Source organism: Ascaphus truei, chromosome 9, assembly GCF_040206685.1.
Source record: "Ascaphus truei isolate aAscTru1 chromosome 9, aAscTru1.hap1, whole genome shotgun sequence".
NCBI classification, from domain to species: domain Eukaryota; kingdom Metazoa; phylum Chordata; class Amphibia; order Anura; family Ascaphidae; genus Ascaphus; species Ascaphus truei.
Window position 1 is genome coordinate 24,591,123 of NC_134491.1, and position 24,570 is coordinate 24,615,692.

A 24,570-nucleotide genomic window follows, 5' to 3' on the forward strand; every position below is an offset into this window, starting at 1 on the left:
TTCTGTAATAATTTTTAGTTTATGACGTGACGATGGAGTGTATCTCGTTGGAACATTTAAAAAAATAATAATAATAATTTCTTATTATGACAGTTTTGTAGGCATTGCGCAAGCGCATATCAACCCAACAGCCTCTCATATCTACTGCGCACGCCCAGAATAGTTTGGGAAAGGCGGGGGATGATAGAAGGAAATCAATTTGTGGCAGTACGCATGCGCGGGGTAGAATATGCTCGTCATGAGGCTGTTGGATGTTGCGCGCGCGCCGACCATATAACTGCGCGTGCGTACAACCAAGGCAGAAGTTCTTAACTTGAGGATAAAGATTCCTACAATTAGTGGTACTGCCACTCATTGATTCTTATTGCTGATTATAGGGACTGCCATCTAACGTAATTTAATGTAATTGAGCCTGCCACTTCATGAATGGGGGGTGGGGGATGTGGAAGGAGCGGAGTAGGGGGGAAGGACTGGAGTAGGGGCAGGAGAAGGAACGGATTAGGGGGGGGGCGGAGCAGAGAGGGGGGGATGGAGCAGAGATGTGGGGGACAGAGCGGAGTAGGGGCAGGAAGGAGCAGTGTAAGGAGGGGGGAAGAGTAGAGTAGGGGGGGAAGCAGTGGAGTAGGGGGATGAGCGGAATAGAGGGTGGAGGAGAGGAGGTGGGGCGGGAAGGAGCGGAGTAGGGGGGTGGAAGGAACAGAGAAGGGGCGGAGAAGGGGGGAAGGAGCATGTGATGGTGAGGGGGTAACCAGGCTCTCAATAAAGTATGCCCGCCTTGTTACCTCTGATACATATTTGGGGTTTAAGAGTGTCAGCTCTTGAACTGGTTTATTGTATCTGCAATGTATGTAACTGCGACAATAAATAATTTTCTGTGTTTTACCTTTACAGGTGTAAAAAAATACAAAAACAGGTGTGCCAGCAAGCAGAGATTGTTAGGCTATGAGTTTCAAGGGGGGTTTTACGGAGAAAGTCTTGTCAGAATGTGTCTAGGTAGCGGGGTTCCAGAGTTGCTGGATACCCCAAAAAAGTACCTGGGAATCCGGTCGGATTCTCGGATACATTGAGACACATTGCTCCGGCAAAATCTCCCCTTGAAAACGCTTGTGCGACTCACCGCAAGGATTCCCTGCTTCAGCACAGACCAGAAAGGTAAATGAGGCATAGGGATGTGTGGTATCCCTGAAAGGGTAAAGGGGTCCCTAGTATAAGGGGGATGCCCAAATAATGCCCTGATCACCAAGAACCTGGTATAAGGGTTCTGGGGGTTCTCCAGCCATAGATAAGGCTGCAAGGGTTTTTAAAAGTCTAAGGGGGCGATTCACTAAGCAGTGAGCTTTTGTGCCCGATTGGGAATTTTTTTTATCCCATGATAAAAAAATGAAGCCAGAAGCGCATTTGAGTAGGTGCGGGCAAAAACATGCCCGATCACACAAGCTGTTATTTCTCCCCCTGCTATCGTGCTTAAAAATTTAAAGCGTGATAGCTGATTGAAAAAAAATCAGCCTGTAAGAGCTGCATGGAGACGCTGCGTCTCCGTGCACGGCTCTTACAGGGCGATAGTACCGTATACATGTATCGCAGTTTCCCCCACCCCCTGGGAGATATGGCGGCTACTATGTGTGTGGGACGCTACCTGTGACTCGGAAGAGGCCTGAGTCTCCGCTGCTGGGAGCCTGGGGTGGATCTGATCCGTCTGGTGACAGCGTCTCCACCTGTGCGGGATCCTAACAGTGTTGGATAACCCAGCGACAGGACAATGTAAGAAATACACACTGGTATGATATAACAGGTTTAATGAACACATGCGAATAATAATGTTAATACAGAACCATTCAGGCCTCGCAGTGCCGTACCCCTCACCGTTGCTCCCCAACACCGTGTCCACACCCCGGTGGCGTATACCCCAAAGTACTGAGGTGCCCCATGGCACCTAAACACCCTGGTGTCCACAGAGTCAACCCACCCAAAGTGTGTGTGACAGCGCTGTCCACACCTGCGTGTACTGTTGGTGCACTGGGAGAATGTTGGTATACCTTCCAGGTGCTCCAGCACCTGGTATCACCGACTGAAGGTGAGGGATCCGCTGATCCAGCGACGTTGTCTGCGATGGCGTCCGCCTCCACTTGGGGTGAATTCCGGCGTGGATAATTGTCACGGGAGACCAGGTTTATCAACACCTTTTTATACCGGGATCGTTGATTGAGCAAAGCAAAGAGGTCAAATAAATTGTAATTTATTTCAGGAAAAGACATATACACAATGTAGTGAGGAAAAAAAGGGGCAGTGTAGTGCGCTCTAAATCAACTATTTTAAACTACAACAGCCAGGTGCTTAAAATGATAGGAATATAAAAAATATGTTACTAGGACAATGAAAAATGCAGCAGGTATATAAAGATGGCTCAAAACATCCAATAGTGCAAATTTAAAGAAAAAAATACAAGCGCAAAAAACATGTTCCAAAAAAACAAAAATATTTTATATAGAAATAAAAGAAACACAAATGCGTGCTATGAAAAGATTAGTTAAGCAAACATAAAATTGAACCGATACAAAGTTACCAGAGGCTCCTTGTGCGTTATGAATGCAGCTGTTAGCAAAGGTAACAAAAGTAGCAGTACTGTGGTTCAGGTAATGCTGATAGGGAAAGCACCCGCTGTCAGATCGTCAGTGCAGGCAGTTCACATCTCAGTAGTTTGTAGTGTAGACCAGCTGATCCACTTCACGCCTGGCTCCACTCACGACCGGATAGGGAATGCACCCGCTTCCGGCTAACTGCCCTAAGCTTGTACCGGTCAGGGAAGGCACCCGCTCCCGGTATGATGTTTCCAGTGGTCCCGTGGTTTCACAATTAAAGATTCACAGACTCACAATAGAGCTGCAGACATAGAACACTGCACTGCTCCACTCAATCTTTAAATGAATAAGTGCAAAAAAGGGGCATTTATTATAAAAAATACTAAATAGCAAGATATATATTTAGAGTAAAAATGAAATAAAAAGCACACAATCTATTTCCTATCCTAAATAGATTGTTACCTTTTTTTGTGCTTTTTTGCTGATGGTTTGGCGCTTGGAATCTGCGCTCCTCATTGGCTGCAAGGTTTCTTATGGGTTTCAGGGTCCCATTCACAAACCTCTACAGCCTCTCAGAGCGTGGGAATTCTCCTGCCAGCCAATCACCGATTTGCCGGTATTGTAAAGCCGAGTGGGTACCTTTTCTCATTCTGTAAAGGGGCATGCGCCAACCTGGCACCTCTGCCTCTTTGAATACTGAGCCCACCTGCTGTCCAGGCTCCACAGAGTCTGGGCTCTGGCAAATGGGGGCCGGATAGCCTTGTGTTAGCCCAGGATGCTCACGAAGAACTGCAGTACCCCTCCTGTTCTAACACCTTGGCATCCCTGAGGCTTTCAAGTCCTGACAACGCACAGATACATAGGCAACAAGCTTGGTAGCCATCTGGTCTCTCGGAATCCATGACTTGGAAATCCCACAGTTCATTTACAGGTTATAAGTACATATACCTATTAAATATGACACTTTAAAAATATATACTGTGTCCTGTCTTCTGTGTGATAAAATATATAAGTTCCTATTCTGGTGTCAGGGATGGAGTGAGAGTATATCTTGCCTACATTCACTAGCCTCATTCTTGGCACACTTTAGAAAATAACCTTTAAAACTTTGTTCACACAAAAAATCATGCTCAGCTTTATCACATAGCTGGAGCACCCCTGAACCCCTATACCAGGTTCAGGGTAACTGGGCATGTATCTGGGCACCCCTCCTCATACTAGGGACCCCCTGTTATACTGGGGACCTCATGTATGGTTGCAGGTATACATTAACCCTTTCATGCCCGTTTACCTTGTCTGGATGAAGCTACAGCAGGAATCCTGGCGGTGAGTCGTAAGAACGTTTTCAGAGTCAGAGTTTGACCAGAGCAATATGCTTGGCTGTATCCGAGAATCTCACTCAATTCCCAGATCGAACTCCTGGGGTATCCCATAACTCTGTAACCATGATACGTAGACAAATTCTGTAAAGACTTTCTCCGGCAAACCAACCCTGAAACTTACAGCCTAGAAACCTCCCGGTCCCAGCATCCCAGGAAAGGCAAAACACACAGAAATCTTCAATGTAGCATAATTTGCTCACAGTCCCAGTAATGCATTTAGGACATCTGGGTTCCACAGCTGACACTCTAGGACCTCAAAACACGGATCAGGGGTAACCAAGTGGGCTGAACCTTTATTAGTGAGCCTGGTTAACCCCTTCACTGTTACACCTCCACCCTTAAAAAGCAGGCTGTGTTACGACCGCCTCGTCCGGCGGTTTAACGAGCCTGACACGTCTTGAGGTTGTTGGCTCATTGGGACTGTCCTGGCGTGATAATACATCTGCATTTCCATAATCACTGCCTTTCTTATGCTGAATGGAAAAGTCAAATTCTTGCAGGGCAAGACTCCAATGAAGGAGCTTGCCATTTTCCCCCAACACCCTTTGTAGCCAACACAAGCGGTTGTGATCAGTGATCACTGTGAATGTCCGGCCATACAAATAGGGCTGCAGTTTTCTCAGAGCCCATACAATGGCCAAACACTCTTTCTCAATTGTGGCATAAGCCACTTCCCTGGGCAGTAACTTTCTGCTCAGGTACACCACAGAGTGTTCTCCACCCTCCTCCCCCACTTGACTGATTACAGCAACGATACCGTAATCGGAGACATCGGTCTGCACCAATAACTTCTTTGAATAGTCAGGGGCAGTCTGGATGGGTGCACTGGCCAGCGCTGTCTTGAGCACCTGAAATGCTGCTTCACAGGCAGGAGACCAGGCTACCAGAACTGGGAGTTGCTTCTGTGTCAGATCTGTCAAAGGTTTAGCCCCAGCGCTGTACTGTGGGACCAACTTCCTATAGTACCCAGCGGTGCCTAAAAAAGCCATAACCTGCTTCTTAGTCTTGGGGACTGGCCACTGCATTATAGCCTCAACCTTAGCTGGTTCAGGCTAGAGGTGCCCTCCATCCCTCTGTGCCGTAGGTACAAAACCTCTGCCATACCTACTAAACACGTGGTGGGTTTCAGTGTGAGCCCTGCTTCCCTAATTCTGATTAGCACCGCGGCTACATGAACTATGTGAATGTCCCACGTCCTGCTAAATACTGCAGTGTTGTCCAGGTATGCCCGTGCGAAACCCTGCATCCCTTCCAGTAACCTATTGACCAGGGATTGGAAGGTAGCCAGGCATTCTTCATCCCAAATGGCATCACTAGAAATTCATAGAGGCCACTTGGAGTAATGAATGCTGACTTCTCCCAAGTCTCCTGGGTCAGCGGGATCTGCCAATACCCTTTGCTCAGATCCATGGTGGTCAGATACTTTGCCCCCGCGAGCTCATCTAATATCTCAAACATGCAGGGCATAGGATAAGCATCTGACACCGTCCCTGCATTGAGCTGTCAGTAGTCCACACAGAACCGGGTGGCCCCAAGGGCTCTGGGATGGTACAATTACCCCTAGGGTCAGCATCTCCTCTATATCCCTCTCTATACTGCCCTTCATTTCTGCTGATACCCGATAAGCATGCTTATGCAGAGATGGAAATAGGCTAAAGCGCTCAATGCAGGACTATATAAGAATTAAATATGCCAAACCACTAAACAAGGTATGAATAATGATATTATTGTTAATATCCAATGATATGGGTACTCTCCTCCTGAAGATAGGTGGTAGCTGGTACTTGCCCACCCACCATCAGTCTCATTGGCAGGTTCCCCATAACATTTCAAGTACTCACATTCCCTTGAAGTGGTAAGGCAGGCCGTGCAGCTTCCAATATATCGCAGATAATTTTAAAGGAAGGGAAAAGGATGGGTCTTTGTCACATTAAAGTGCCCTTTTAATTCATTTTTGTTTTTGGGTCCTTCCTGCTCCGTTATGCTTATGCAGAGCACTGGGTGATCGGTGATATGTGTTCTGCCCGGCTTGTCTGTGAACAGAACCCTATGCTGCTGTAGCATAGCCCTCACCTGTACCTTCTGCTGCTTACTGAGCTGGGATCCTATCTCTACCTGCGCTACTGTGCCCCCTGTGATGGTGAAGGGGTTAACCGGGCTCATGAATAAAGGTCATGGCCACCTGGTTACCCCTCACCCATGTGTGGGGGTCCTAGAGTGTCAGATCTGGGACCCAGATGTCAAAAATGTATTACTGGGACTGTATACTAATTTTGTGACATTAAAGCATAATGTGACGTTTGCCTTTACTGGGGTGCTGGGATCAGGAGATTTCTAGGCTGTAAGTTTCAGGGTGGGTTTGCAGGAGAAAGTCTTTACAGAATGTGTCTATGTATCGGGGTTCCAAAGTTATGGGATACCTCAAAAGTTGTATCCGGGAACTGAGTGAGATTCTCAAATACAGCCAAGCATATTACTCCGCCAAACTCTAACCCTGGGAACGTTCTTGCGGCTCAACGCCAGGATCCCTGCTGCAGCATCATCCAGACAAGGTAAATGGGTATGAAGGGGTTAATCTATATCTGCAGCTATACACGTAGTCCCTAGTATAGCATGGGTTCCCCAGTATAGCAGAGGTATCCAGGTATCCTGAACCTAGCCTAGGGGTTCAGGGGATGCTCCAGCTAAGTTATAAAGCTGAGCATGTTTGCAGTGTCTAAAAGTTTTAAAAAGTTATTTTTCTAATGTGTGCCAAGAATGAGGCTAGTGACTGTAGGGAATATATACACTCACTCCATCCCTGACACCAGAATAGGAACTCATACCTTTTAGCCCACAGAAACAGGACACAATATATTTTATTAAATGGTTATAGTTTAATGTGTATATGTATTGGTAACCTGTATATGAACTGAGGGATTTCACATGCACCGTGACGTAGGACGCTTGGGACAGTGACAACGGAAGCCCGTAGTCCACACTCCTCTACGAGGATGCAGCACTCAGCTGTTCCTTGATTTGCTGCACCTCATATCGTGTAGTGGGACCTTTTTCCAGCTCATGCCCCCCCACCCCCACCCCTCATGTGTGCGGGTCCGATTACCAACAAGCAGGACTGAGCTGAGTCTAACATCAAAGTCCCGGTTTTGGTGAGAACGGAAAGCGTTTTTTACTAAATTGTAAGTGTCATATTGTATTTTTTTAACATAAAGTACTAACTATTTTTATTCAGTATGTTTCTCTGTGCGCTTTTTCTTTAATTTTAGTGTCCTACAGACAGGTGAAAGACGTCAGGCAAAACTGACACTTATCCACTGACAATTTTAATCTGTCCTCTTTCGGTTGGCCAGTACTTTCATTAGTCGAGTTTCATGTTCCTATAAGGTTCTTCCAAAAACTATGATGTTGTCCAGATATACTAGCACCTTTAGGAAATTCATATCTCCTACTACATGTTCCATTAGTCTCTGGAACATGGCTGGGGCCCCTGACACTCCATGAGGCATGCGTTCAAATTGATAGAAACCAAGTGGGCATATAAAAGCAGTTTTGTCTTTGTTTTGTTTGTACATTGGAATCTGGTAATATCCACTACGAAGATCCAAGACTGAAACCCATTTGCTTCCTGTGAGACAGTCTAAAGCGACATCTATATGAGGCATAGTGTACTGGTCTGGAATGGTCCTCAAGGTGCAATAGTTTATGCACATTCTTATGGCCCATTTTTCTTCCGAGCTTCTATGATGGGAGAAGCATAAGGACTATGAGATTCAGAGATTATTCCTGCTTCCATCAATTCTTTAGGTGTCACCTCCCATTGTCCATGTCAGCTGGTGCTAGTCTTGGCGACCTTTTGCAAAATGAGACAAGTGTCCATACATGCGTATCTAATGCTCTATTTTGTTTGCTTTCCCTATGTCCCATTCTCCCGTGGAGAAGACTTCTGGCATTCACGCCATCTTTTTCCACAGACGTGTCTTCCAGTATTCAGGAGCAGTGCTATCTCCAAACTTAAACAGGTCTGGCGTCACCTTTCTGTTATTATTCTTTTTTGTCCCGGTTGGGCCCATCACTTCAGCACTATATAAGTGGGCTATTACCGTGCCTTTTCGTACCAACACATCATGGGCAGTCTCGTTTCTCACTTCCACCTTCACCATCTCCACCTTTCTGGTGGGCACACTCAATACTCTGCTTTTCAAAAGTCCTCCAGGTTACCCTCCTTGAAATGGGCTATTTATCATGAGGGTGGACCCATCTATCTTCCGCCACAGATTTACTGTTCCTTTTATCCTCTGTATACTATTGGGGGGCACAAGGACAGGGGCAAGATCCCATTCAAGTAATTTCTCCTACGGTTACCTCATATTGGACCATATTCTTCTGTTCCATCCAGCAGTATGCTTTCAAACACAAAGGGTTTCAACACATAATTTCTCCCTCCCACGGTCTGACACCACTGGGCTACAGTAGTTGTCCAAACATATTGGCATTGGTCCCAATTATGGCCCTCGTCTCTTCATTACTGCAGACCTCTGTGCAGATGAGGGCAACAACCATCAATGGTCCTTACACTCCAGTAATTCCATTGGGGAATTCCAATTTCACCACAACATATCCTAGATAAGGGTAACTGGCTTCACTGAGTCCCCACACTACTAATCCCTCCAGCAGTTGCAGCAGCAGATGCTGTAAATATCTATCATACCAGGGTTTGAAAATGATAGAAGCCTGTGATCCACTGTCCAAGAGAACATTGCACGTCATCCCCTCGATCTTAGCTTTCACTCATGCAGATGGTCCTAATAACCCGCAAGCCATGAGGGAATTAATTGGGCCTTCAGCTTAAACCTGCATTAAAGCATATGTAATCACAGCAAAGTATTTTGACAACTTGCCAATTCACATCAAAGCAGAGATGCACGGGCTCGCACTGAGAAAAAAACCGGCAAGTTTAAAACTTAACTGCAGCACCTCAGCTCCTCTCCTCACTGCGCACACTGAACACGGCAGCACAAGCAGCCTCTCTCCCTCTCTGACAGCTGCTAGTGCTGTCAGAAGCTGCTGTGTCCCAACTGGTAACTTTGTTGCTTGCAACAAAGTAATATTTCTCACCACATCTATTGCCTGTGCTACTGTAAGGTAATTTGTATATCTTTTTATTTAGTTGTAGTTAATATCACAGTCCCCCCACTTCTCTCCCTCTTCTCTCCCACATCTCCCCCTCTATTCCCCCCAATTCTCCCCCTCACCCCTTTTCTCCCCTCGCCTTTCTCTCTCCCCCCCTCAACTTTCTCCCCCCTCAACTCTCTCTCTCCCCCCCCACCTCTCCCGTACCCTCACCTCTCTCCCCCCCCCCACCACTTCTCTCTTCCCCCCTCCTTCACCGCTCTCTTTCCCCCCTCCTTCACCTCTCTCCCCCCCTACACCTCTCTTCCCCCCCTAAACCTCTCTTTCCCCCCTGTCCCTCAGCCCTCTCATCTTCTACTTTACTTATTTTTTCTACACAGATATATACACTGATAAAAATCAATGACCACAAAAATTTACCTTTCTTATGAAAAATTTAAAAAAAAATAAGCCTACATTTAGCCTGTAATAGTAATTATCCCCTCAGAACGGGGCATTACTGGACAAAATAATGCCCTGGCTGGGTTAAACTCTTCCAGCCAGGGCATTATTGGCCAGTAATACCATGTTCTGAGGGGATAATTACTTAAGTAACACCCCTACAATATTAATCTCTTATTTCAGAGATAATGGTATAATGGTATTGTAGTCCGTATGAGTTTGTAACCAAGGTAGTTTGGACTCAATCCCTAAATTTCCTGTGTATTAACTCTTGAGGTCAGATGTGAAGATAAGCAAAAGTCTCACGGAGGTGATTGAGACGCAGGAATTTGTGCAGCAGTGTAGATTGTAGCGAGCTACTATATGTGGAATAGATAGTAGTCAATATAAGCAGTGTAGAGGCTGCTTAGGGAAAGTCTGGTGGGTATAGCCGTCAGTCCCAATATGTACACAGATGTTTATTTAACAGATTTTGCAGCAATGCAGGCACCAGCCTTCTCTGTTACATCTGGTCCGATTATGCACTGGAGTCTGTCTGTGGAGCTTGTGGATTATCCCATGTGTAATGTTGCTCTGTGTGTGGTTACCTTTATCTCCTCAGCGTTGATGTTGTTGTATACTCACACCTTGATAATTTCCCGCAGCTGCCCCTTGGAATTCCTTTCTTGCTAGCAGGTAATAGGACACAGCGTTCCCAAAATCAATGCTCAGCTGTGGGGAGTCAATATGGATGTAATAATGTCTTGAATAATAGACAATATGGTGATGAACATTTTGAAACCCACTCTCGTGAGTAGTGCTAATCCAGTGATTCACTCCAAAGATGTGGGGGACCTGTGTAAAGAGGTGTGGGTCAGCTATAAATGCCTGACCCCCTAGTGTCACAGTAATGAACGTCCCCCTGGAGAAAGACACAATTAATAATGAAGACCCAGTCCGTAATGTTAGGAGTGGGGTACTCACAGTTGAGAGATGGTGGGTCCGTCGGCATGCATACCGTGTAGTGTAAGGGAATGACGGGGGCTAATCCATGGTAGACATCATGGTATGGGATAGGTAAAATCTCTAACGCGTTTCGGAAATGCGTTAGAGATTTTACCTATCCCTTACCATGATGTCCACCATGGATTAAAGGATTTTTAACCCTCTACTTACCGGTGTCTAGCCCCCGTCATTCACTGCTGTGCTCCGGTTTTTTTCTCTTGTGGAATCTCTCCTTTCTTGCTAGCACTGCATCTGCAACCAGAGTCACCTCCGATATTATTCTTATTCTTATTCTTATTCTTATGCTCTTTGCCAGGAAATATAGAGAATGCGTCCCGCTTCTAGCTCGTGTATACCGAACAAGTACAGCGTCTTCTCCTCTGTGCTTTATTCAGTGTGTGTGTCTGAGTGTGTCTGAGAGAGTGTCTGAGTGAGTGTGCCTGAGAGTGTCTGAGTGTGTGTCTGAGTGTGTGTGTGTGTGTGTGTGTGTCTGAGTGTGTGTGTGTGTGTGTGTGTGTGTGTGTGTGTGTGTGTGTGTGTGTGTGTGTGTGTGTGTGTGTGTGTGTGTGTGTAGGTGTGAGAGTGTGTGTGAGTGTCTGTCTGAGTGAGAGAGTGTGAGAGTGTCTGTCTGAGTGAGAGAGTGTGAGTGTCTGTCTGAGTGAGAGTGTGTGTGTGTGTGTGTGTGTGTGTGTGTGTGTGTGTGTGTGTGTGTGTGTGTGTGTGTGTGTGTGTGTGTGTGTGTGTGTGTGTGTGTGTGTGTGTGTGTGGCTGTGAATGAATACAGACACCAACCCACAGTCAGTCAGTCACCCACCCTTCAGTCAATCACCCAAGTGTCACCCACCACCCAAGTGTCATCCACTCACTCAAGTGTCAGTCACTCACTCACCTAAGTATCAGTCACTCATCCACCCACCCCCCACCCCCCACACGCACTCTCTCTATCACCCACTCTCTCTCTCTGTGACCCACACTCTGTCTTATCTTAACTGCCCTATACCTACACCGAAATAACCTAGACTGCCTTCTTCCAGATCTGACTCTCAAGCTTCACACAGGAAATATCGAAATTCCCCCTAACCCAGAACACAGGTAGGGAACACCCCAGGCCCATATTGAATCCCCCTCAGGCCTTTTGTCACATAGGATGTAGCATTGGGTATCTTTGTCTTTTGATGAAAATATTAAAATAAACAGATTGCATTGTAATTTTTTTTCTGTATTAACAATAACAAGAAAACAGTTAAGTGTGCTAATGGGGGGGTGAGGGGGGGAGGTTGCTCCTGTCATTTGTCCTGTGCCCCATGATTTCTGTTGGCGGCCCTGATTACAACGCATTAAAAATTGCATCAAGTTGATTTTTTAAATAAAAAAGGGTACTAATTATTATCTAATACTACGGAACTGATTTACTTTTAAAAAAAAAACAACAAAAAAACACACAAGTAGGATATTGCTGGGATTGCTCCTTTAATAGGCGAGACTCACTCCATGTTAGACCCACAATGTCTACACACATGCTGGGACTGGCTCCATTTTGCTTTTGGGTACAATAAAAGTGCATGTTTGGCGCCTTTGGTCCATGGGAATCCTGCATTAAGTATTTCACCTTCACAGCACCGACGAGTGCGTGACCGGCTGTGACTGCCAGTTAAAAATACTCCGAGCACTCCAGCTCCCTCCCCACGCGTGGGTTATTGACAGACGTTCGCTCTCTGTGGGCGGGAGATAATGGTCAGGAAAGGAGGGGTGGTGGAATGGAAAAGCTGAATGATACAATTGATATTCGGTGCGCGCGCAGTCAGATGGATTCCCTGGTCTGGGAGTTTGGAAGGAAGGTCTACCGGTTGAAGGAAGGTGAAAGGGGGGACAGAAGAAAAAGAGAGCGGGGAGGGGACCCGGTGGCTCTTGTTGTGGGCTGAGGGAGGAGGCCGCCGCCGCTTCCCCTGCACGCCCTCCCCATACCTTACCTTTATGGACGAACACCTCAGCCTCCTGCACTCCCCTCCTCCGTCCTCCACCAGACAACGAACCAACAGCAACATCGTGAACCTGGGTTACACTGAGGTGGAGCAGGAGACCATGACCGTGGTGGCCTGTGACAACATCTTGGAGGAGGCGGCCACTTTGCCTGGTCACCACTCGGGGGAACCTTACGAGCAGGAGGACCACGAGTGCTGCGAGAGGGTGGTCATCAACATTTCCGGACTCCGCTTCGAGACCCAGCTCAAGACTTTATCCCAATTCCCTGACACCTTGCTGGGCGATCCGAAGAAAAGAATGAGGTACTTCGACCCCCTGAGGAACGAGTACTTCTTCGACAGGAATCGACCCAGCTTCGACGCCATCCTCTACTACTACCAGTCCGGGGGCAGGATCAGGAGACCAGTCAACGTCCCCATCGACATCTTCTCCGAAGAGATTCGGTTCTACGAACTCGGGGAAGAAGCAATGGAGAAATTCAGGGAGGACGAGGGATTTATCAAAGAAGAGGAGCGCCCACTGCCCTCCAACGAGTTTCAGAGACAGGTCTGGCTCTTATTTGAGTACCCAGAAAGCTCTGGACCTGCCAGAGGCATCGCCATAGTGTCTGTCCTAGTTATCCTCATCTCCATTGTCATCTTCTGCCTGGAAACTTTGCCTGAGTTCAGGGACGACAAAGAGTACAACGGACCAGTACCACAGGCAGTCAATGGTACCGGTCCGTATCTGAGCAGCTCCTTCGCGGACCCTTTCTTTGTGGTGGAGACCCTGTGCATCATCTGGTTCTCCTTCGAGCTGCTCGTCAGGTTTTTCGCCTGTCCGAGCAAAGCCACCTTCTCCAAGAACATCATGAACATCATCGACATAGTGGCCATCATCCCTTACTTCATTACCCTGGGCACTGAGCTGGCGGAGCAGCAGGGCAATGGCCAGCAGGCTATGTCCCTGGCTATATTGAGAGTCATCAGGCTAGTGAGGGTCTTTCGCATCTTCAAGCTCTCCAGGCATTCCAAGGGGCTGCAGATTTTGGGACAGACACTGAAAGCTAGCATGAGGGAGCTGGGGCTGTTGATCTTCTTTCTCTTCATTGGGGTAATTTTGTTTTCCAGCGCCGTGTATTTTGCCGAAGCTGATGACCCCAGTTCAGGGTTCAATAGCATCCCCGACGCCTTCTGGTGGGCGGTGGTCACCATGACTACGGTGGGGTACGGGGACATGCACCCAGTTACCATTGGGGGTAAGATAGTTGGGTCTCTCTGTGCCATCGCCGGCGTGTTAACCATTGCCCTGCCGGTACCTGTGATAGTCTCTAACTTCAACTATTTCTATCACCGTGAGACTGAAGGAGAGGAACAAGCCCAATACTTGCATGTAGGTAGCTGCCAGCACCTGTCCTCAAACGAAGACCTGAAAAAGACCCGAAGCAACTCCACACTTAGCAAGTCCGAGTACATGGTTATAGAAGAAGGTGTGAACCCCGGACCTTTTAAAGAGCCCACATTCAAAACGGACAACTGCACGGTAAGCAGCCCCAACTGTGTCAACATCAAGAAGATCTTCACTGATGTTTAATGCTTGCCATGGTACCATGCGTAAAACAACTAGAAGTGTCATCACCATCGACATCAGCGTGCCCTACTTTTTAATGTTTATTTTGTAAGCCCTATCTTGTAGGAGGAGACCGCACTCACACCGTGTGTTACAGAGAAGTGCAAAGTGCTATGCAATGCTACTGAAGAAGCAGCACCCGGAGGCTATGATTTAACACCTCACATGTTATCGTTTTGCAAAAAAAAAAACAGCCAAAGGCGCTGGGTTTTTTATTTCTCTTACTCGTCTCTCTGGAGATAACCTCATCAAAGCCAAAATAGGAATAGAATCCCAGTTTCAAAGCATATGGGACAAACTGACCTTGAAAAGCCAATGACTTGCTAGTTAGGGTTTATTTAGAGTATATAGAGCCAGTTGTATTTTTACCTATACAGAATTATTTCTATTTTATTTTGAACATGGATTTATTTTCAAATCCCCATTCTGTTATTTACTTGCCAAAAATCACTTAAGCACAGATTCATTCTGAGGGAAAATATCCCGTTATCCTGTTATTTCCTTGACAGCACAGCACAAGATGCCTCTCTCTGTTTGTAAGTAGATTAGGACGCAATAAGGAATTCGTTTAAACAGGCTGCTGATTGTTCTTACAGAAAATATATTGTAATTTATCAGCCCAGTGCACATTTGTCATATATTAGTTATACTTGGTGCCACACAAGATATAATAAATGCAACACATGAAGCAGGTGGATGGTTCTGTTTTCTCTACTGGGAATGGCGTGACAGCCTACATGCCAGAGAAAGATTAAACTGCTGGACTTGCTTCTCATCGGAAGTTTCTCATTCTGACCCGAGTGATGCAGTTTCCATAGCAACCTTGGTTTCCTGGGAAACCCCCAATTGGTTGTCATGGCATCCGTGTTGTTCCCATAGCAACCATCCAGATGGTTCCAACTTACGGAGACGCTGTTGCTGCTGAGAAAACGCTGACAGAAAGTTAATACCACAGGGATTTTCAAAATAGGTATGAACATGTGAAGGTCACCTGTGATCAGGGACATGTAGAGCCGAGCCTAATCTCGTGATGAAGGCGGTACATGTATGCTTCCAAAACAGTTGCAATGTAGCAGGAAATAAAGACAACTAATGTTAGCAAAAAGTAGAATGTTTCCAGTGGAATATAAAGCTCTTCAATGACACCATGTTTAAAATGAGAGCATGGTTCTAAAAATGTGTTTTCCGCATTAAATAAATTGTAGCAACCAAGAAAAGCACTTAAAAAAAACACACACACACATCAACACTGTATCTAAATGACAAGAATCCGTTTTCTAAGGAAAAATAGAGACAATGGAAAACAGTAAAGGGCTGCAAAGCAAACAACACTGGAGAAATGCCAACCTGGCCTTGTCCAATCCTTTCACCAAAGGCAAGGATGCAACTTAAAGGAAAGGTGAGTCCAGATGTTACCAGTCACAATTGGATTATACTGTCAGTGTAATTTGTCCTGCACATATTACAACATTACAGGGAATAAATCCCTGACCCAGAAAGGTCACACTGTAATATTTGCATATCTTGCATAAGTAGATAGTGATTTATTTGAAGGTTATCTGGATAAGGCATTGCATCTCAAACATTGGTCTGAATGTTTAGAGGCCAGGAGGTCCTCGAACCAGTGACCTGAAAATGACAATGATCCATTTTATGACAATACTGTTTTGCTCTTTACATATTCAGCTGCTTAGATAATGGTATTGTGGGTAATATACATTAGCCTCATGCTAATTGTGCGTGGTGTCTGTTCTGATGCTCTGTTTGTAGCCCACTACAATAAATATCAGGAGATTTATTTTTCACAGTAGTTGTTATTCCGTTGACATTTGATGATGGTCAATATGCATTAGGCTAGTTAGTGTCATCTGCATCTTTTTGTTGTTGCTGTTGAATAGTTGAAATAATGTATGTAGAGTCCTCACACTCAAAAGGACGCCAATTCTGACACTTTGAAGTTTGTACAGTAGTTATGCTCAACAGTAGTGTCTATTTGACATGCTCAATTTCAAGGAGGTCAAGACCTTGAAATACAGATTTAATTACAGAGTTGAGACTAAAGTGTAGCCATTCTGGGCCAAAGAACTGCACCAGATTTAGCAAATAAAAATACCCTATTTATTTAAATGAAACTTTTTTCTTTGATAAATATGCAGTTGAATTGCTCCACTTTCTGCCTTTATACATATGCCCCAATGCACCAAAAGGGCTAATATTAGTAGAATGTATTGGCAAATCTTCCTTTCTTAATAGTGCAATTAATTTTGAACTTACAGTACTATACATAATATTGCTACAGCCCTCTGGTTGTTTCAGTTCTTGTGAAATTGTCTGCACTGATTTTGTTTCCTTAAATGTATTTTGTTTTTTTGTTTTTATATATAATCAATTTCAGTTGGATTGTTGCTTAATTTGAGATATCCTTAGGCTGCGGAATGGCAGGGAGTGAGCGTGCTGGTGCTCGAGCGCCGAGACATCATGTGCTCTGCTTGGCCGTGCTTTTTCTGGCCAGCTAGTTGCGCACGTGTGGGGGGGGGGGGTGTCGGAGGCACGACCATGACGTCATGGAGCTGGTTCACCCTCATGTGACGTGACAGCGAACGGCATAAACAAATTTGCTTGTCTCTGCAAGCAGCTGAGCGCTGTGCGCTCATGGGCATGCACAGGCACTCGTTCACGCTGGCCACACACATTGCAGCAATGTGTTTCATCGAGACGAGCCCGAGCGCGCGTGCCCGCTCAGCGTCACCCTGGCCGCAGCCTTATTATAAGACTGTTTAGAGTTTCTTTAGTTATATACTTATTTAGGGCCTCTATACACTGAAACAATTTAATTACACTCAAGATAGATTTATGTAACCACTTTATGTATGTATGTATATCTTTATTTATATAGTGCCCACAGCTGTACTCGGCACTTTACAAGAGAGACAATACAGTGCAAGGAATTATAGTACAATAAGTACCATAAATAAGATCAGACAACAGGAAAGGAAATCCCTGCCCAGTTTACAATCATTTCAGGGATGGAGCCATGGATGCTTATTTCTTTAGGCCTTATTCTCCATTTGCCATAATAACCAAATAAAATATATTAGTTCCTAAAAAATATGTCCTTATTATGCATGCTTATCAGTTTCTTTGTAATATTATTTCTGAAAATGAAAACAGGCCACAATTATTTAAGTTAACAACGTAGAAAAAAGATGCACTAGTTAATAAGCCATTCCCATGATGCTTTCTAAATAGAATAACAAAACAAAACAAAAAATATATATATTATATATATATATATATATATATATATATACTATATATATATATATATATGTACTATATATATATATATATATATATATATATATATATATATATATATATATATATATATATATATATACACACACACACACACAGTGTTCGACAAATCCAGTCTCCCACAGGACCGGGGCGACTGGATTTGACCCCGTGGCAACCTCCTCATGGCGGCCCAAGCAGCGCACGAGGTTCTTTTCCAATTCCCCTGCTCACACAGAAAGAAAAAAAATCCCCCTACCTGATTGGCCAGTCCCGAGTTGGTGCGCTGCCAAGACTTGTTTTCTTTTTTTGGGCGCGCAGGCTCTAGTGGTCTGCCACTCCTAATGCCGTTTGCAGAGAACGTAAGTACCCTCCCATGCCTTCCCCCTTGTCTCCTGCATTACATCCACAAAGCCCGCCCCTTTGTCAGACGCCCCCCTCGTGTCAAACGGATGCTGGGTGTGTGTGACATGCTGGGGGGGAGGGGGGGATGTGTGTGTATGACATTCTGGGGATGTGTGCGATGCCATGTGACAGAAGGGGGCGGGGGAGTTGAGTTGAGCACCGCCTGTCCCATGGTAGCACGACCAGGAGGGAGAGGAGAAAATCTCTAGAGTGTTCACCAACAAAATGAAGGTATTGAGGGCTATTAAGTTGAATGGGCAGGGGTGGGAGAGGAGTCTAAGGCGTGCACCTACCCCCTTGTATCTCGGACGCCCGCCCCCTTGTGTCCGACGGCCACACCCCTTGTGTCCGACTGCCCCCCTTTTGTCCGACACCCCCCCTTGTGTCCGACGCCCCCCCCACCATGTCTCCCTTGGCCCTCCCTTGTCTCCAGTCAGTAACCTACCCCCCTGTCTCTCTCTGTCACCCCCCTGTCTCTCTGTCACCCCCTGTCTCGCTCTGTCAACCCCTGTCTCTCTCTGTAACCCCCCTGTCTCTCTGTCACCTCGCTGTCTCTCTCTGTCACCCCCTGTCTCGCTCTGTCACCCCCCTTGTCTATCTCTGTCACTCATGCTGGCACCCCCCCTGTCTCATCCTGGCACCCCCCCGTCTCACCCTGGCAGTCCCCTGTCTCACCATGGCACCCCCCTGCCTCACCCTGGCAACCCCTTGCCTCACCCTGTCACACATCCAGTCTCACCCTGTCACCCACCCAGTCCACCCTGGCTCACCCTGGCACCCACCCAGTCTCACCCTGTCACTCACCATGCCTCGCCCTGTCACCCACCCTGCCTCCCCCTGTCACCCACCCTGCCTCTTCCTGTCACCCACCCTGCCTCCCCCTGTCACCTACCCTGCCTCAGCCTGTCATCCACCCTGCCTCACCCTGACACCCACCCTGGCACCCACCCAGCCTCACCCTGGCACCCACCCAGCCCCACCCTGCCTCACCCTAGCTCACCCACCCTGCCTCACCTTGGCTCACCCACCCTACCTCACCCTGGCTCGCCCACCCTGTCACCCCCTCCCCCCAGGCTCACCCTATCGCTCCCTCTCCCCCCCAGTCTTTCTCTCTCGCCCCCTCCCCCCAGTCTCTCTCTGTCGCCCCTCCCCCCAATCTCTCTCTGTTGCCCCCTCCCCCCAGTCTCTCTCTGTCACCCCCCCAGTCTCTCTCTCTCACTCTCTCTCACACCCTCTCTCTCTCTCACACACCCTTTCTCTCTCTCGCTCTCTCTCACACCCTCTCTATCTCTCTCTCACTCCCTCTCTCTCTCACCCCCTCTCTCTCTCTCACCCCCTCTCTCTCTCTCTCTCACACCCTCTCTCTCTATCTGCCTCTCTTTCACACACTCTCTCTTACACACACACACACACACACACACACACACACACACACACACACACACACACACACACACACACACTCTCACACTCTCACACTCTCTCTCTCAAGCTCTCTCTCACACACTCTCACACACACTCACACCCTCTCTCTCTGTCTCCATCTCACACACTCTCTTTCACACACTCTCTCTCCATCTGTCTCACACTCTCTCTGTCTGTCTCTCACCCACACTCTGTCTGTCTCTCTCACACTCTCCCTGTCTCACAAACACACACTGGATATCTTATTTACCCTACAGTATATTTCTTAACTGCCCTATACCTACACCGAAATAACCTATACTGCTTTCTTCCAGATCTGACTCTCAAGCTTCTGACTCTCAAGCTTCAAGATATCGGAATCCCCCCTAACCCAGAAGACAGGTAGGGAACACCTCCCCTCCAACATATAATATTGCGGGAATGAGGGTACCTGGACATTGAGGGACTGTGTATCAGGTAAGATAACACTGTGGTAGATTTCTGCCGCTCCTGTGATGCCTTCCAGTGAGTAGATAAGGTGGGTGATCAGGTGAAGGCACCCCTGAACCCACTACTGGTAATTGGGGAACCTTTCCAGATGGTAGCTATGGACATAGTGGGACCCCTCATGATCCCCAGTTGGTCTAGCAAGCGTTTCATACTCACGGTGGTGGACTTTGCCACCCGGTACCCTGAGGCTGGAGCACTTTCCACCATTGATGCTAGGGCAGTAGCACAAGCATTGCTAGTTATTTTGAGTAGAGTAGGTTTCTCTAGTGAGATTCTAACCGATCAAGGGTCGTAATTCATGAGTGAATTGCTACAGTGTCTCTGGGATGCGTGCAGCGTGACCCCTTACCACCCCAGATCAACATGCTATGTGAGAGGTTCAATTGTACCCTGAAGCAGATGCTGCAAGCTTTTATAGAAGCTGATGGGAAGGAATGGGAGATTCACCTACAGCACTTGATGTTTGCATATCGAGAGTTACCGCAAGAATCTACCGGGTTCTCTCCCTTTGGGCTGCTATATGGTCACAGGGTACGGGGACCTCTGGACCTATTCTTTGAGGGATGGTAAGGGGAGATTACTGATACTGATTATTCTGTGCTTCAGTATGTAGTAGATCTCAGGTACCGGCTAGAAATGCTTATGGGGTTGGCACAGGCTAGTCTTAGGGAGGCTCAGACCAAGCAGAAAGCTTGGTATGACCAGAATGCCCATAGCAGGTCATTCATCCCAGGACAGCAAGTACTTGTTCTAAAGCTCAGTGCTGGCTATTTGTAGCCCACCGATGGGGTACCCGACGAGCAATGCTCTGCCTGACCTAAGGGAATCTAGGAATGGGGGCACCATAGCGCAGGTAGAGATAGGGTCCCAGCTCAGCGCACAGCAGAAGATACAGGTGAGAGCTATGCTAGAACAGTATAGGGTTCTGTTCACGGACAAACTGGGCAGAACGCATATCACCGATAACCCATTGCTCACCAGTGAACTGAGACCCCTGCATAAGCATGCCTATTGGGTATCAGCAGAGGTTAAGTGCAGTATAGAGAGGGAAGTAGAGGAGATGCTTGACCTATCAGTAATTGTACTGTCCTAGAACCCTTGGGCTTGTCCGGTAGTCCCTGTACCTAAGAAGGACAGGACCATCCGGTTCTGTGTGGACTACTGGCAGCTCAATGCGGGGAGGTTGTCAGATGCTTACCCCATTCCTTGCATGGACGAGCTATTAGATGAGCTCGTGGGGGCAAAGTATCTGACCACCATGGATCTGAGCAAAGGGAATTGGCATATCCAGCTGACCAAGGAGGCTAGGGAGAAGTCAGCATTCATTACTCCAAGTGGGCGCTACTAATTCTTAGTGGTGCCATTTGGGATGAAGAATGCTCCGGCTACCTTCCAACGCCTGGTCAATCGGTTACTGGAAGGGATGCAGAGTTTTGCAAGGGCATACCTGGACAACATTGCAGTGTTTAGTGGGACAAAGGACAGTCACCTAGTTCATGTAGCAGCGGTTCTGAGCAGAATTAGGGAGGCAGGACTCACACTAAATCCCACCACGTGTTTAGTGGGTATGGCAGAGGTTTTGTACCTAGGGCACAGGGTGGGTGGAGGGCATCTCAGCCTGAACCAGCTAAGGTTGAGGCTATAGTGTAGTGGCCAGTCCCCAATACAAAGAAGCAGGTTATGGCTTTTTTAGGCACCGCTGGGTACTATAGGAAGTTTGTCCCACAGTAAAGCGCAGTGGCTAAACCCTTGACAGACCTGACACAGAAGCGACTCACAGTTCTGGTAGCCTGGTCTCCTGCCTGTGAAAAAATGTTTCACGCACTCAAGACAGCGCTGGCCAGTGCACCCATCCTGGTAGCCACTGACTATGCAAAGAAGTTCTTGGTGCAGACCGATACCTCCAATTACGGTATCAGTGCTGTACTCAGTCAAGTGGGGGACGAGGGGGGAGAGCATCCGGTGGTGTACCCGGGCAGAACGTTACTGCTCAGGGAAGTGGCTTATGCCACAATTGAAAAAGAGTGTTTGGCTATTGTGTGGGCTCTGAGAAAACTGCATCCCTATTTGTATGGCCGGACATTCACAGGGATCACTGATCACATCCCCTTGAGTTGGCTACAAAGGGTGGCTGGGGAAAATGGCAAACTCCTTCGCTGAAGTCTGGCCCTGAAAGAATTTGACGTTTCCATCCAGCATAAGAAAGGCAGTGAACAAGGCAATGCCAATGGACTTTCACGCCAAGACAGTCCCAGTGAGCCCCCAGCCTCAAGACTTGTCAGGCCAGTTAAACCGCCGGACGAGGCGGTCGTAACAAAGCCTGCATCTTCAGGGGTGGGAATTGTGATGGTAAAGAGATTAACCAGGCTCACTAATAAAGGTTCAGCCCACCTGGTTACCCCTGATCCGTGTATTGAGGTCTTAGAGTGTCAGCTTTTGGACCCAGATGTCATAAATGCATTACTGTCACTGTGTGCAAATTATGCGACATTAAAGATTTATTTGTATTTTGCCTTTCCTGGGGTGCTGGGACTGGAAGATTTCTAGGCTGTAGGTTTCAGAGTGGGTTTGCCGGAGAAAGTCTTTACAGAATGTGTCTTTGTATCAGAGTTCCGGGATACCCCAGGAGTTGGATCTGGAATTCGAGTGAGATTCTCGGGTACAACCAAGCGCATTGCTCCCTGGTCAAACTCTGACTCTGAAAACGTTCTTAAGGGCTCGTTCAGGGAGGCAGCTGAGGACTCGGAGGGGGGGGCGTGCGGGAGGCAGTGCTGAGAGTTTGCTGGCGACATGTGATTATCCCCCAGCTGCCTTTTCAGCGTTGGGGAGGGGGCGGGGCTACAGGCTGCAGGGTTAAAGTATCCAAGCTGCAGCCATGAAATCATTCTGAAGAATGATTTCATTGGCTGCCTTGGTCCCTGTGACGCGGCTTCAGCTCCAAGAAACGAAATTTTCGTTTACTGAGCTGTCGTCAGCGGCAACGCCTGGCTTCGGAGGCAGGGCAGTAGCTACCTTGAAAACAAGTATTCAAATTGAATACTTTGTTTCTCACTGCAGCAAGCACGTCAGCACGCCCTCCCTCCGAAGCCAGCACCCTGAACGAGGCCTAAGACTCACCACCAGGATTCCTGCTGTAGCATCATCCAGACCAGATAAACAGGCATGAAGGGTTTAATGTATACCTGCAATCATACAGGGAGTCCCTAGTATAAAGAGGGGTCCCTAGTATAAGGAGGGGTGCCCAGATACATGCACAGGTACCCTGAACCTGGTATAGGGGTTCAGGGGGTGCTCCATCTAGGTGATAAAGCTGAGAGTTATTTCTTGTGTGGAAAAGTTTTAAAAGTTATTTCTAAAGTGCGCCAAGAATGAGGATAGTGAGTGTAGGCAATATATATCCTCACTCCATCCCTGACACCAGAATAGGGATTTATACATTTTCATCACACCAAAAACAGGACACAGTATATTTTATTAAAGAGTTATATTTAATACGTATATGTACTGATAACCTGTGAATGAATTGTGGGATTTCCAAGTCATGGATTCCGAGGGACCCAATGGCAACAAAGCTTGGTGCCTGTGGATCTATGCAGAGTCCAGACTTTAAAGCCTCAGGGATGCCAAGGTGTTAGAAACGGAGGGGTACTGCAGTTCTGCGTGAGTACCCACATCCTGGGCTAACACAAGGCTATCCGGCCCCCATTTGCCAGATCCCAGACTCTGTGGAGCCTGGACAGCAGGTGGGCTCAGTATGCAAAGAGGCAGAGGTGTCAGGTTTGTGCATGCCCCTTTGCAGAATGAAAAAAGATGCCCACCCGGCTTTACAATACCGGCATAGTGGTGATTGGCTGGCAAGAGAATTCCCACGCTCTGATAGGCTGTAGAGGTTTGTGAATGGGACACTGAAACCCATAAGGAGCCTTGCAGCCAATCAGGAGCGCAGATTACAAGCGCCAAACCATCAGCGGCAAATTCAAAGATTCTCTGTACTGAATAGACGCGAGCCGGCTTCAAAGATTTTGACTTAAGAATTCTTCTAAGTCCCACTTCTGAAGAACGTAGCAGTCGCGTCTGGCATTGCATGTCAAAATCAGTTCCAGGACTTTCGTGAGGTCATTGTAAAGGGCTCCTACAGAGGTCGTTTTTGTGAATTTAGTTTAAAGAACAGATTTGTGCATTAGCCCTGTTCCCAGTAATTGTGTTAACCATGTAAATTGTGTTACATTGTGTGTATGTCTTTTCCTAAAATAAATTGCAATTTAATTTACCTCTTTGCTTTGCTCAATCAATGATCCCGGTATGAAAAGGTGTTGATAAACCTGGTCTCCCGTGACAATAGCGTTTTACACTAATACACAACCAGACTCGCAATTGACTCATTTTAAAAATATGTGTTAAGGTAACAAAGACTCTCAAAATCTCACCTCACAACCATATGGTTATTTTTCATGCCCAGAGTCAGCTTACCAAAAAAAAGTATATGACACAATGGGAATCTTATCTTAATGAAGAGCTAGACAGTAATGACTGAGATAAATTATCCACAGTGGCCAAGAGCTCCATATGCACTACCATCAGGGAGAATGCGTATTAAATTATGATGCAATGGTACCTTACCACCCTAAAACTGTCTACGTTCATCCTGAGCTATTCTCCCCTTTGCCCCAAGGAATGTGGCAAATAATTTAAATTTCTCCATACAGTATGTGGTGATCCTGCCCAAGAGTGGCAACCCTATGGAGGAAAGTGAAATATTGGTGCAAAGAATCTTGAACATAGATCTCCCACTGGACCCATGGCTCTTTTTTTTGAACAGGTTACTCCGAAAAATCTCTAGGGAAAAA

General features: G+C 46.9%; 1 protein-coding gene across 1 annotated transcript; it reads left to right on the top strand.

The window, feature by feature from the left end:
- The first annotated feature begins 12,047 nt into the window (after window positions 1-12,047).
- LOC142502632 (potassium voltage-gated channel subfamily A member 1-like) lies at window positions 12,048-14,072 on the top strand. The gene has a single exon (XM_075613875.1). It carries the CDS (start codon window positions 12,491-12,493, stop codon window positions 14,069-14,071), a length of 1,581 nt encoding a protein of 526 aa, XP_075469990.1. The 5' UTR covers window positions 12,048-12,490; the 3' UTR covers window position 14,072.
- The last annotated feature ends 10,498 nt before the right edge of the window (window positions 14,073-24,570 follow it).